Genomic DNA, 13,435 nt, shown 5'->3' with positions numbered 1-13,435 from the left:
CAGCCAGAGTCCTGACCAGAACCAGCAGGAGAGATCATATTTCTCCAGTTTTAGCCTCTCTTCATTGGCTGCCTGTTGAATCTAGAATAGAATTTAAAATCCTTCTCCTTACATATAAAGCCCTCCACAGCCAGGCACCACTATATATCAAACACCTCATTGTTCCTTATATACCAAGCAGAGTACTTCGTTCGCAGACTGCAGGCTTACTTGTGGTTCCTAGAGTCTCAAAGAGCCGAGCAGGAGGCAGAGCCTTTGGTTATCAGGCCCCTCTCTTATGGAATAAGCTCCCAGTTAGTGTTAGGGAAGCAGACACCCTCCCCACCTTTAAGACTAGGCTGAAGACTTATCTTTTTGATAAGTCCTATAGCTATGGATGGTTAGCATCCCTTAGTTATGCTGCTATAGGTTTAGACTGCTGAGGGACCTTTCCTGATACACTGAGCTTCTTTCTTTTTCTCTTTATCTCTGTCTTTTACCCCCCCATAACAGTGTTGCATCATTAACATGTATGTCTCCTGTCTCAGCAGGTCTCCCTGGCCGGGAGTAGCAGTTCCTGTTGTCTGTTGTCTTTCTGTCCTCTTCCCCCCACACAGCAGAGGCAGATGGCTGCCTGTCCTGAGCCGGGTTCTGCCGGAGGTTTCCTTCCTGTTAAAAGGGAGTTTTTTCCTTCCCACTGTTGCCAGTGTGCTTGCTCAGGATGGGAGATTGAGTTGGACTCAACTCAATCTGTTGGTTTCCTTCAATTCAATTCAATTCAACTTTATTTATGTAGCGTCAAATCACGGCAATGCCATCTCAAGACGCTTTACAGACAGAGGGGAAAACATCATGAAAGCCAATTCATAACAGCCTATATAAGGAAACCAACAGATTGAGTTGAGTCCAACACATACATGTTAATGATGCAACACTGTTATGGGAGGGGGGGGGGGGGTAAAAGAAAGAGATAAAGAGAAAAAGAAAGAAGCTCAGTGTATCAGGAAATGTCCCTCAGCAGTCTAAACCTATAGCAGCATAACTAAGGGATGCTAACCATCCCTAGCTATAGGACTTATCAAAAAGATAAGTCTTCAGCCTAGTCTTAAAGGTGGGGAGGGTGTCTGCTTCCCTAACACTAACTGGGAGCTTATTCCATAAGAGAGGGGCCTGATAACCAAAGGCTCTGCCTCCTGCTCGGCTCTTTGAGACTCTAGGAACCACAAGTAAGCCTGCAGTCTGCGAACAAAGTACTCTGCTTGGTATATAAGGAACAATGAGGTGTTTGATATATAGTGGTGCCTGGCTGTGGAGGGCTTTATATGTAAGGAGAAGGATTTTAAATTCTATTCTAGATTCAACAGGCAGCCAATGAAGAGAGGCTAAAACTGGAGAAATATGATCTCTCCTGCTGGTTCTGGTCAGGACTCTGGCTGCAGAATTCTGGATCAGCTGAAGGCTTTTCAGGGCATATTTAGGACAGCCCAGTAATAGAGAGTTACAGTAATCTAGTCTCGAAGTAACAAAAGCGTGAACCAGTTTTTCTGCATCACTCCGAGACAGAATGTCCCTAATTTTGGCTATATTACGTAAATGAAAGAAGGCTGTTTTAGTAACCTGCTTAATATGTGGGCCAAAGGACAGGTCAGGGTCAAATATTACTCCAAGGTTTCTCACTGTAGCACTGGAAGCTAAAGTAATGCCATCCAGGTTCATTACAAAACCGGAAAATTTAGCTCTGAGTTTTTCAGATCCAACGAGAATTACTTCAGTCTTATCTGAGTTTAAGAGGAGAAAATTTCTAGACATCCAAGTCTTTATGTCTATGAGACAATTTTGTAGCCTATTGGGCTGATTTGTTTCATCTGGTTTAAAGGATAAGTATAGTTGAGTATCATCTGCATAACAATGAAAGTTTATTCCTTATATAGGCTGTTATGAATTGGCCTTCATTATGTTTTCCCCTCTGTCTGTAAAGCATCTTGAGATGGCATTGCCGTGATTTGATGTTATATAAATAAAGTTGAATTGAAATTGAATTGAAATGAAGTTGAGCCTAAAGTTTTGTGTCTTATCAGACTCAGTCACGTCTGTTCTGCTAGTTAAAGCTGGTAAAATACTAGTTTAGATCATTATTAAAGTATTTAGATCATTATTAAAGATTTCTGACGTCAATCAACATCTTGAATGTTCCCAGACCAGAAAATAGCACAAAAACTGATCAATAAAGTTGTTCATGTGATTTTACAAGTACAGAAACGGACATGAAGGAGTAAACGATAAAACCTCTTTCACTGTCATTTGTGCATCATTCTGTGCAGCAGCCATCTTGGCCAGGTCCTTAACAGTGATCTTTATTATCAATGGAACAACCTTCTTATATAAAAGGTAAAATAAATAGAATCTACTTTACACATGAAAATAATCTGTTATTTTCATCGTTCTTCTTACCGCAGTGTTGTTGTGCAACACCGACGTCTAGTCTGATCCACTGTACAAAAGCCGGTTATTGGCTGATAGTTGGATGGAACCGCCCCCTTCAGGGACTCCTCCATGACCAGGACCGTCTGGCTTTGGGTTTTCCATCCATGCAGGGTCTCATCCATTAGAAGATGCTAATATGTGTGCTACTTGTGTTTATGGTGTCTGCTCCTCAAGCCAGTGTTTTTTCATTCATAACAAAAAAAAAAAAAAAAAAGCCACTCCCACTGAGCAAATGCTGGACGCCCTCTGTGTCATCAGGAAGTCTTATTTTTTATAGTCTCCTTTTTAACACAGAATGAACTTTAGTTCCCTTTTAGCCTCACTGCTGACCAGACTGCAGCAAGATGCCTGAAGAGGAAGTAACGTACGCCGATGTGAGGTTCAAAACGCCAAAGGCCACTGGTAAGCCGACCCATCCAGCCACACGTCCACATGTCTCAGCAGTTTTAGTGATAGCATCTGTTTGTGTGTCGATGTTCCAGATGCTGCTGCTTCTCCATCATCAGACGACACCACCTACTCTGAAGTCAGGATTCTGAAATCTGATCCACCAGGTTGGTAACCAGCATCAGATAAACAGGAACCCGATGTCTCAATAAGCTGCACAGAGACGCTGTTTTTACTCGTCTTCCTCTGCAACGATTTTTAGTAGTCAGACATTTATTGTTTTTATGTCTGCAGACAAAAGAAAGAACCAGAAATATTAAAGTAACAACTTGATTCTGTGCCTTTCAATAACAATAAGATAAACAACTGCATATTTTACTAAACAAGAAGCAGGTCACATGAAAGAAATCCTTTTACAGTTTTTACATTTAAAAACAGCAAAAGTGGGCTGAACTCAATTAATCCATGATCTCTTCTTATATTTGTTGCTTTTCTGAACCATTGGAAGTAACTAAAATGAGGAACTGTGTTTAAGACATCTTGGTTTTTCGGGGGAAAAATAAGCAAGTAAAATTTCCTCTTTCTGGATGTCTCAGTGTTTATCTCAACTAACACGATGATCAACGTCAAAGCAGACGGTGCACTAAATCTACTTTCACCCACATTTTTATATATTTTATTCATTATAAGGATAAAAATGAGCTGCAGAATAAGATTTTTCCCAGCATATTTATGTTAATTTTTACCTTTAAAAGTAAATAAATTGACAAACATGAAGTTATTTACTCTTCTCAGTCTCCAGATAAAGATTTATTTAAAAAGACACTGCTTCTTAAACAAAAAACCAGCCGTTCACTCCAAAACAAACCAACTTTCTGAGCTGGTTTGAGTGACGTAATAAAAGATTACCTGTTGCAAATATACATGGAAAAAAAGATTATTTTGCGAGTTGAAATATTGACTTTGTGCAGAAATGAAGGATGTAATGTTTACATTTCCAGTAGCAGAGCTACTCACAGTTATCCAGCCTTTGTAGCACAGAGTTGTCATGGGTTACGGCATCACACTTCAGTTCTTAAAGCTGGGATGGGGAACCTGGTCCCTTCACTTGAACCTGTTATGTTGGAACGGGAAGACATGGGAAACTTTCAGGATGACGGCCAAGGTCCCCGAGGAGCTGGGGGAGGTTATGTTTTAACTTTACGCAAAGCTCTTGGATGCTTTTCTGAGAACGGGTTTTAAATTCCATTAAATGCTAAGAGTGATCCGGATCAGGTGTCTAGGGGAGGGACCAGACCAAGTACGGCTCATACATGGGCATAAATGTTCCTTTGCCCGGACACAGGTTACTGGGGTCACCCTCTGGAGCCGGACCTGGGGGTGGGGCACGAGAGCGAGCATCTGGTGGCCTGGCCTTTGCCCATGGTGCCCAGTCGGGCTCAGCCCGAAAGGGTTACATGGGCCCCACTTCCCATGGGCTCACCATCTGAGGGAAGAGCATTAAGGATCGGGTGCAGTGTGAGCTGGGAAGCAGCAAGGGGCGGGGACCCTGGCGGTCCGATCCTCGGCTGCAGAAGCTGGTTCTAGGGACATGGAATGTCACCTTGAAGGAGGAAGGGGGAAGGAGCCTGAGATTGTGCGAGAGGTTGAGCGGTTCCGACTAGATATAGTTTGACTCACCTTGATGCATGGCTTGGGCTCTGGAATCAGTACCCTCGAGAGGGGCTGGACCTTCTTCCACTCTGAAGTTGCTCATGGTGAGAGGCGCCGAGCAGGTGTGGGCATTCTCATCAGCCCCCGGCTAGTAGCCTGCATGTTGGGGTTTACCCCGGTGGATGAACGGGTAGTTTCCCTCCGCCTTTGGGTGGGAGGACGGGTTCTGACTGTTGCCTGTGCCGATACACCGAACAGCAGTTCAGAGTACCCACCCTTTCTGGAGTCCTTGGAGGGAGTGCTGGAGGGCGCTCCTTTCTGGGGACTTCATTGTTCTGCTGAGGGAATTCAATGCTCACGTGAGCAATGACAGTGAGACCTGGAGGGGAGTGATTGGGAGGCATGGTCCCCCCCTCTGAACCCAAATTGTGTTTCGTTATTGGACTTCTGTGCTTGTCATGGATTGTCCATAACAAATACTATGTTCAAACATAAGAGGGTCCATATGTACACCATGTTCCAATATAAGAGTGTCCATATGTACATCTGGCATCAGGACTTCCTGGGTCGCAGTTCAATGAACAATTTTGTATTTGTATCATCGGACCTGCGGCCACATGCTTTGGACACTTGGGTGAAGAGGGGGGCGGAGCTATCAACTGATCACCATCTGGTGGTGAGTTGGCTCAGATGGTGGGGGAGGAAGCCGGTCAGATCTGGCAGGTCCAAACGTGGGCGGCTCAGAAGGGGGGAAGCAGTGCTCCGTCAACACTATGTACAGGGGAAATGGGGAGCTGCTGACCTCAACTCAGGACGTTCTAGGTTGGGGGAAGGAATACTTCGAAGACCTCCTCGATCCTACCAACAGAGCTGGGAGACTCAGGGTAGACTCTCCTATCTCTGGGGCTGAAGTTGCTGAGGTGGTTAAAAAGCTCCTTGGCGGAGAGGCCCTGGGGGTTAATGAGATCTGCCTGGAGTTCCTTTAGGCTCTGGATGCTGTCGGGCTGTACTGGCTGACAGGCCTCTGCAGCATCGCGTGGACATCGGGGACAGTGCTTTTGGACTGGCAGACTGGAATGCTGGTCCCCCTTTTTAAGAGGGGGGACTGGAGGGTGTGTTCCAGTTACAGGGGGATCACACTACTCAGCATCCCTGGTAAGGTCTATTCAGGGGTCCTGGAGAGGAGGGTTGGTTGAATCGTCGAATCTTGGATTGAGGAGGAGTAGTGTAGTTTTCTTCCTGGTCGCAGAACAGTGGACCAGCTCTATACCCTCTTTGGGGTCCTGGAGGGGGTATGGGAGTTTGCCCAACCAGTCGACCAGCTGTTCAGGGCAGACAGAGCACAGGCCCCAAGGCCCCAAGAGCCCGAAAGCAGCTCCCCGCCCCCACAGGCACAGGCACAGCCCACACCGACGGAGGGACAGGATCACCAGACCACCACCTAGTGGCAGCCAGGCCACATCCCAGATTGGCCTGGCTGCCACAGACGGATCTGTGCAGTGTCTGCAGTAATGTGGACTCTGTGCCGGTCTATCGTGGTGAAGAAGGAGCTCAGCCAGAGGGCAAAGCTCTCGATTAACCAGTTGATGTATGTTCCTACCCTCACCTATGGTCATGAGCTGTGGGTCGTGACCGAAAGAACAAGATCTCGTATACAGGCGGCTGAAATGAGTTTCCTCCGCAAGGTGGCCAGGCTCTCCCTTAGAGAAAGGGTGACGAGCTCGGTCATCCGGGAGGGGCTCAGATTAGAACTGCGCCTCCGCATCGAGAAGAACCAGTTGAGGTGACTCGGGTATCTGGTCAGAATGCCTCCTGGACCCTTCCCTGGTGAGGTGTTCCAGGCTTCCGGGAGGAGACCCCGGGGGAGACTCAGGACACTCTGGAGAGATTATATCTCCCGGCTGGCCTGGGAACGCCTCGGGATCCCCCCTGCAGAGTGTGGCTGGGGAGAGGGAAGTCTGGGCTTCCCTGATTAAGATGCTGCCCCCGTGACCCGACCCTCAGATAAGCTGTAGAAGATGGATGGATGGATGGATGGATACATAAGATCAATTAAATAAAGGATATTTTAAACAGAAATGTCAGGTTTCTGAAAAGTATGTTCATTTCCATGCACTCAACACTTAGATAGGCCTCCTTTAGCATGAATCACTGCATCAATGCGGCATGGCAATAGAAGCAATCAGCGTGTGGAACTACTCAGGTCTAATGGAAGCCCAGGTTGCTTTGATAGCAGCCTTCAGGTCAACTACATAGTTGGGTCTCGTTTCTTCTTCTTCTTGAGAAGACCCCACAGATTCTCTTTGGGGTTCAGATCAGGTGAGTTTGTTGGGCAATCAAGCACAGAATCACTATGGTCATTGAAGCAGCTTTAGGTACCTTTGGCAGTGTAAGCAGGTGCCAAGTCCTCTTGGGAAAAAAAAAAATCTTCATCTCCATAAAGCTTGTCAGCAGAAGGAAGCATGAAGTGCTCTAAAATTTCCTGGCAGATGGCTGTGTTGACTATGCACTTCAGAAAACACAGTGGACCAACACCAGCAGATGACATGGCTCCCCAAATCATCACTGTGGAAACTTCACACTGGACTTCAAGCAACATGGATTCTGTGCCTCTTCACTCTTCCTCCAGACTCTGGGAGCTTGGTTTCCAAATGAAATCCCAAATATGCTTTCATCTGAGAAACAGTCCAGTCCTTTTCCTCCTTAGCCCAGGTGAGATGCTGCTGTCATTGTCTCTGGTTCAGGAGTGGCTTGACATGAGCAATGGGACATTTTGTACCCCATTGTCTATGATTCGTCTGTGCGTAGTGGCTCTTGATGCGCTGAGTCCAGCTTCAGTCCACTCCCCAAGTTCTTGAATGTATGTTGCTTGACAATGTTCTCAAGGCTGAGCACCTTTTCCTTTAATATGCTTGGATACAGCAATCTTTGGACAAGCAGCTTCTTTAGAAATGATCTTTTATGGCTTTCCCTTCTTGTCGAGGGTCAAAGATCATTTTCTGGACATCCGTCAAGTCAACAGTGTTATTCATGATTGTGGAGCCATCTGACCCAGACTGAGAGATAATTTAAAGGTTTAGGATACCTATGAGTTAATTAGTTGATTAGGGTGTGACACCATGACTTTCTAAGATTGAAGTTTTCACAATATTCTAATTTTCTGAGGCACTGCATTTTGGGTTTTCATTATCTATAAGCCACAATTATCAAAATTTCCAGGATTTAATATTTGAAATGTCTACCCCTATGTGTAATAAATCTATATAATATATGGGTTTCACATTTTGAAATGAGTGACAAAAAATATTGAACAATTTCATAATATTCTTGTTTTCTGAGATGTACCTGTATAATACTGTCTCATGCCCCCTGGTGGACATGTGACATATCACATGGTGAGAAATGGCAAAAATGCCAAAAAGTTTTAAAAAATGTCTAGTTTTGTTAAAGATCCAAAAAAAAGACTTCAGATTTTAAAAGAAACTGGACTTTTCTGCCCAGTGGTCCTCAGGTTGGGCTTTAAAGGGTTAATCCTTACCAACTTGCTGATTGTTCACCTCACACTATAAAATCAGCCTACTTATGTATTTTGGTTGTTGTTAAATGAAGGATAGTAAAGGAAGAATGATGGATGGATGTTAAATTAAGACATTGTGCATTTTTCCATCTACTTTAGAGTTCTGAGATTTTAGGGTCTTTAAATAAGTTGCATTTTAATCTTAATATCAAGAAAAAAAATCTGTTATTTTTGATTACATTGTTTATACTTCTGATGATGCGCTCAATGTTGAGGACATGTTCAAAAAGAAAACATTTTATTTAAAAAAAAAAAAAAAGGAAAAGTATGAACACAAAAAGGGTTATTAATTTAATTTCAATTCAACAAATAGGTAAAAAGTAAATATTTGTGTGATTTTTGCTGCCTGTCTGTTGTTTTAACAAGCTGTACGTGTTTCTAATGTTTTTTTTACGGTTCAGTCTCTCCCAACATCATCCAGCAACAAACCGAGTCAAACAGGAAGTGTCATGTGACCTCAAAGAAAGCAGCGCTGCTGCTTCTCAGCCTTCTTCTGGTTGCCGCCGTTGTCACTCTCGGAGTCACTAGTGAGTTTATCTACAGTGATTTAATAACCAATGGAGGGCCAAAAGTGATGGAGATTAGAGGGAAAAAAGAAGATTTAATTAAATGATAGTTTTACTTTTTCCAGATCTGTTGCTGATAAATAAAATGTGATTCAGAAAATCTTTGTTCAGCAGAAAGTTTTCTTATTTTTCTGTCTTGATTAATTTTTTTTAAACTCAGTTTCTAACAAAATGGTATCCAGAAGGAACCACACGGAGTCTGAAAATGACCAACCTGAAGGTGAGCATGTTCTTTTGATCAGTTAAATAAAGAAGCTAAAATAAATTCAGACCGTTTTAAGTCTCAATGCTCAACGTTTTAAACAGTGCAGAAGATTTTCTTTCAGGACCCAAAAAAGGGTCCTTCAGGACCCTAACTCACTCATTAAAAAGTAATTTAATCTCTAAATTTGGCATATTTAGAGGTGTGTCATTTTGATTGACAGGTACCTGATCTCCCGCTTCAAGAAAAATGTAGAACCACTATGGTTTTTAGCCGGTTAACAAGATGACTTAGCTGTAGCCCACTTACCTCCTGTTATATACGGGTTAGTTCGGTTAGCTCTTGGCTATAGGCAGCTTGGATTTCGCTCAATGTTACGGTGTGTTCAGACCAAATTTTGAGCGTCGAGAACGGCAGGTTTCCATGTAAAGTCTATGGGGAGGCGCGACAAGGCGGCAACGAGCTTTCTCGCGTAGCGTTTTGAGCGTCGGCATTCCGCGCGGCGGCGGCACTCTGCTGAGTGCGGCTCTTGTTGCATTAATACTGACTATTACTGCCCTACGACAATGTCATCTAGCTTTATTTATTAAATAAAACCATGCCATATCTCTACTGAAGCCGCCATCATTCACCTGCCGGGAAGGAAAGCACCGCCTCCCTCCTCTCTTTTCTGCCGTGTTTGCCGCTCGCTGCAGACACAAGCGGCAGACGCGGCAGGAGCGTTGGGAGCGTTTTGGGCGTCGGACACAAAAGTGGCAGTTTAGTGACCAGCATCGAGCGTTCAGCGTTTGACGCTCAAAACGTGTTTGGTCTGAACACACCGTTAATCATCCACTATGACGTTCACAGCCCCCCTCTCAGCTCCACCTCTTCGCCTATATTTGTATTTTCTGGGTGAGACGACATGCGTGCCCCTGTCAAGATGGCGATGGTAGGAACTGCCCACCGAGCTTCAGTTTAGCCCCTCAGAAACCTATTGGTGACGTCACGGAGGCTCCGTCCATCTTTTATATACAGTCTATGGTTAACACACACAGACCAACAGTGTCCAACTCCAGTTCTTCTGAGCTTCAATCCTGCAGGTTTTAGTGTTTCCCTGGTACGACGCATTTGATTCAAAGTAGTTCTACAACAACTCGTCATGTTTTGCACCTGCCTATTGAAGCTGGGGTAGATAATGTTAGGGAGCTAGCAAGATGTGAAAGTAGCAGCCTGTCTTGGCTCCTCCCCCTCTGGTTTTTCTCCATGTGTGATGAAAGGCTTGTTTCTTGTCTCTGCTAAAGAGGTTATGTTTTTACCGACGTTTATCTGTTTGTGTTCAAGATAACTCAAAAAGTTATGGACGGATTAAATTTTCAAGAGTTGCTGGAAATGTGAAAACGAAAAACAGGTTTAATTTTGTGGCGATCACCGTTTAGGAATTTTTATAGGCCTTGGCGGAGGTTTGTGCTCTCCGAGTGCTTTTCTAGTTCGCAGCCTTTTCTACCAACAATTTTCTCTTTTTCAGCTGTTTAGCAGGAGAAGGAAAATAAACCGAGCCGGGTCGAGATATAATTTTTCTGCATTTTCTCAGCTGTGAAGAAACTTACAAAATATAAGAAATGAACAACTTCAATTTGGCCCGAACATTTGGACTGGTCAGTTTTTACAGGTTTACAGTAAACTGAGGAGTCTAACTACATTTCTTATTGTTCATGATTAGAAAATGTACAGACTGCTATCAGGACGAGGAAACACTTCATCCAAAGTAAATAAAATGTCTCTGAGCATGATTACCTACTCCAGCTTTAATGAACTGTTGATTTGCATCAGGTGTGTTGCAGCACATTAAGACCTGCAGAATGGTAGCTCATGAGGTCTGAAGTTAGAGACCCCTGACACAGACCATAGACTGTATAAAAGACGGACGGAGCCTACCTGACTTCACCCGTAGATTTCTGAAAAGCTAAGCTGAAGCTCAATGGGCGGTTCCTACCATCGCCTTCTTGGCAGCGAGTCGACTCTCCCAGAAAATGCAAAAATGGGCAAAGAGTTGGAGTTAAGAGGGGGGCTGTGAGCGTGGGGGTGGATAAATGACATCCATCAAACTCCGACCTGCATGTAACTAAGAGCTAACAGAGCTAAAAGAAGCTAACCAGCAAACAGAGGGAAGTGGGCTAAAACGAAATCACACTGTGAACCGGCTAAACGCTGCAGTTGTTCCACATTCTGCCTTCTTGAAGCGGGATATCAGCACACAATCAAAAGCCAATCAAAAGGACAAGCCCCTAATTATGTCGAATATCAATACCTCTTACATCTGCACCATCTGGACCAAACCTGAGTGAGTTCTGGGTTTATTTTTCCAGCGTTTGTTTCCTGTGATGATGATTAAAGAAACATTGATGGACTGACAGATTCAGGAAGTTAGATTGTAACTGCAGGACAGAAGACGCCTCCTGCTGCCGCCAAATCACACAAACATCAACAGAGATTTCTTCCACCTCAATCACTCAAGTCTTTACTGTTTTCTGTTCAAAGATGGAAAACATCTGAAGTGTGCAGCAGGCTGGGAGATTCATGGAGAAAAGTGTTATTATTTCACCACCACTAAATCATCCTGGAACGTCAGCAGAGCTGGATGTAAAGATAAAGGAGGAGACCTGGTGAAGATAGACAGCAGGGAGGAGCAGGTATGAAACACTGCTGCAGCTTCATCTTCTCACTTTTTTCATCTCATCCTCCTGTTTCTGAATAATCTCAGAATCATTTTCATCCACTTTTCTCTTCAGAAATTCCTGGAGGCAAGACTGAGAGATAAAATGGAGGAAGCTGAGGACAAGTTCTGGATCGGACTGACAGACTCCGAGGAAGAAGGAAGATGGGTGTGGGTGGACGGATCACCTCTGGACACAGGGTTTGTTTATCATGAAACATTTTGGTCCTTTCGCAGAATCAAAGTCATCACTTTTACTGAACCTGTTCTTTCTGTTCTTCATCTCTTAGTTTGACTTTTTGGCACATAAAGGAGCCGGATGACTGGAAAGGAGAAAATAGAGAAAATCCTAAAGGAGAGGACTGTGTGAGGATGGGGGAGAGAGGAGGAGCTGCTGATCTGAAATGTTGGTTTGATAAATCCTGCAACGTCCCTCACAAAAGTATTTGTGAGAAATCAGCAGAAACTAGATGATTTAATCCATATGAGGTTAAATATTGTACATATTTATCCTTATATTTGTCTTTTTAGTTTATATCCTGTGTTTTAGTGTTAAACGGTGGAACAGCCTCTGAATCATGTACGACTGTGTTTCTCTGCCATCTTGGGTTTTCATGTGAAAAATAAACAACTTAAAACTTGTTTTGTGTCAGATTTGTTTCAAAATAATCTCATGATTGCGCATCGACATCAGGGTCACCTGTTAAATATAATAAACTATTCTTGACTATGTTTTCTTTTCTGCCTTTGATTTTTGTTTGTTTTAACACCATCTGTAATGTTTTTAATGTTGCATGTAAAGCACGTTGAATAGTCCTATACATGAAAGGTGCTGTACAAATAAACTTGCCTTGCCTAAATTGTCATGTTTGTCCTTTTTTCTTACATTACAAATAACATATAAATTTGAATTAATTATTTGCTGTAGCTTTGAGACGTTTTATTGAAATGTCATCGTTATTACTGCTTTCATCAACTAAAGAAAATACAAATTAAGTTCAATTCAGATTTATTTGTATGGCGCCACCTCATAATGTCATATCAGAACATCTTATAGACATCAGTTTGAGCCAATTCATAATAAACAGCCTAGTTAAGGAAAACCAACAGATTGTATCTAATCTGGATGTGGATCCAGTCCTGTATCCTGAGCTGCACGAGGCGACAGTGGGAAGGAAAAACTTCCTGTTAACAGGAAGAAAAACCTCCAGTTCATCTGCCTGGACCGGTTGTGGGGTAGATGACAGGAAAGGGATGAAGATCTCTGTTTTTAAATAAATCAACTGTGTCACTCAAAGCTGAATATAAAGTATTAAAAAGTTTTAAGAAAAAAAGAAAAACAAGTTTGCCAGAGGAGGGCAGCACATCCACATCTATGTTTGCTCATTTCATACAACAACAAAATAACTATTAAAAACCCCATGAAAAATCTGCCAATCTGCACTGGTTTCTACAAGTCCTACTACAAATAATCAGAACAAAGCCAATGATCATCAAAAACAAAAGTATTAAAGAAGATAAATCACCAGTTTTATCTGAATCAACATGAGGAACTAGACTGCTGATGATGAAGGCTCCTCCTCATCCTCTAAACAGGAAGTTTATTCAACACAAAGCTGTGAGACATGAAGGCGTCACACAGAATTTCTTCCTGAAAAGACTGAAGAGGAGCGAGGACACGTTTATGGTGAGTCCTGATGCTTTTCTGTACAACAAACTAAGAAAATCTGAGGCATCAACATGACGTCCAAGTTCATTTTCTGACCCGAAACTAGCTAAAAAATTCATGTCAGACATTTAAACCAGACTCAGCTTCTCCACCAGTCGTCTTCCTGTCAGTGGAATAGTTTGGATTTCATGTGTTTACCTTCCAGCAGCAGAAATATGGGAAT

At 43.2% G+C, this 13,435-nt stretch overlaps 1 protein-coding gene across 1 annotated transcript; it reads left to right on the top strand.

Annotated features, from left to right (window-relative positions):
- Positions 1 to 2,780: 2,780 nt before the first annotated feature.
- Positions 2,781 to 12,242, top strand: LOC306770404 (collectin-12-like). The gene is made up of 7 exons (XM_079259264.1): positions 2,781 to 2,865; positions 2,946 to 3,017; positions 8,482 to 8,607; positions 8,807 to 8,866; positions 11,369 to 11,520; positions 11,620 to 11,744; positions 11,834 to 12,242. The coding sequence occupies exons 1-7, from the start codon at positions 2,808 to 2,810 to the stop codon at positions 12,015 to 12,017; spliced, it is 777 nt and encodes a 258-aa protein (XP_079115390.1). The 5' UTR covers positions 2,781 to 2,807; the 3' UTR covers positions 12,018 to 12,242.
- The last annotated feature ends 1,193 nt before the right edge of the window (positions 12,243 to 13,435 follow it).

This window comes from Telmatherina bonti (assembly GCF_933228915.1).
Source record: "Telmatherina bonti genome assembly, chromosome: 19".
NCBI lineage: Eukaryota > Metazoa > Chordata > Actinopteri > Atheriniformes > Telmatherinidae > Telmatherina > Telmatherina bonti.
Note: the sequence above shows the minus strand (reverse complement) of the source record. Positions and strands in the feature narration are given on the sequence as shown.

Bases quoted from the DNA above. Each gene is read 5' to 3' on its own strand.
- LOC306770404 (XM_079259264.1), top strand. From the start codon at position 2,808: ATGCCTGAAGAGGAAGTAACGTACGCCGATGTGAGGTTCAAAACGCCA. The intron at 11,521-11,619 runs GTATGAAACACT...TTTTCTCTTCAG, and splicing joins TAGACAGCAGGGAGGAGCAG to AAATTCCTGGAGGCAAGACT. The intron at 11,745-11,833 runs GTTTGTTTATCA...TTCATCTCTTAG, and splicing joins GGATCACCTCTGGACACAGG to TTTGACTTTTTGGCACATAA.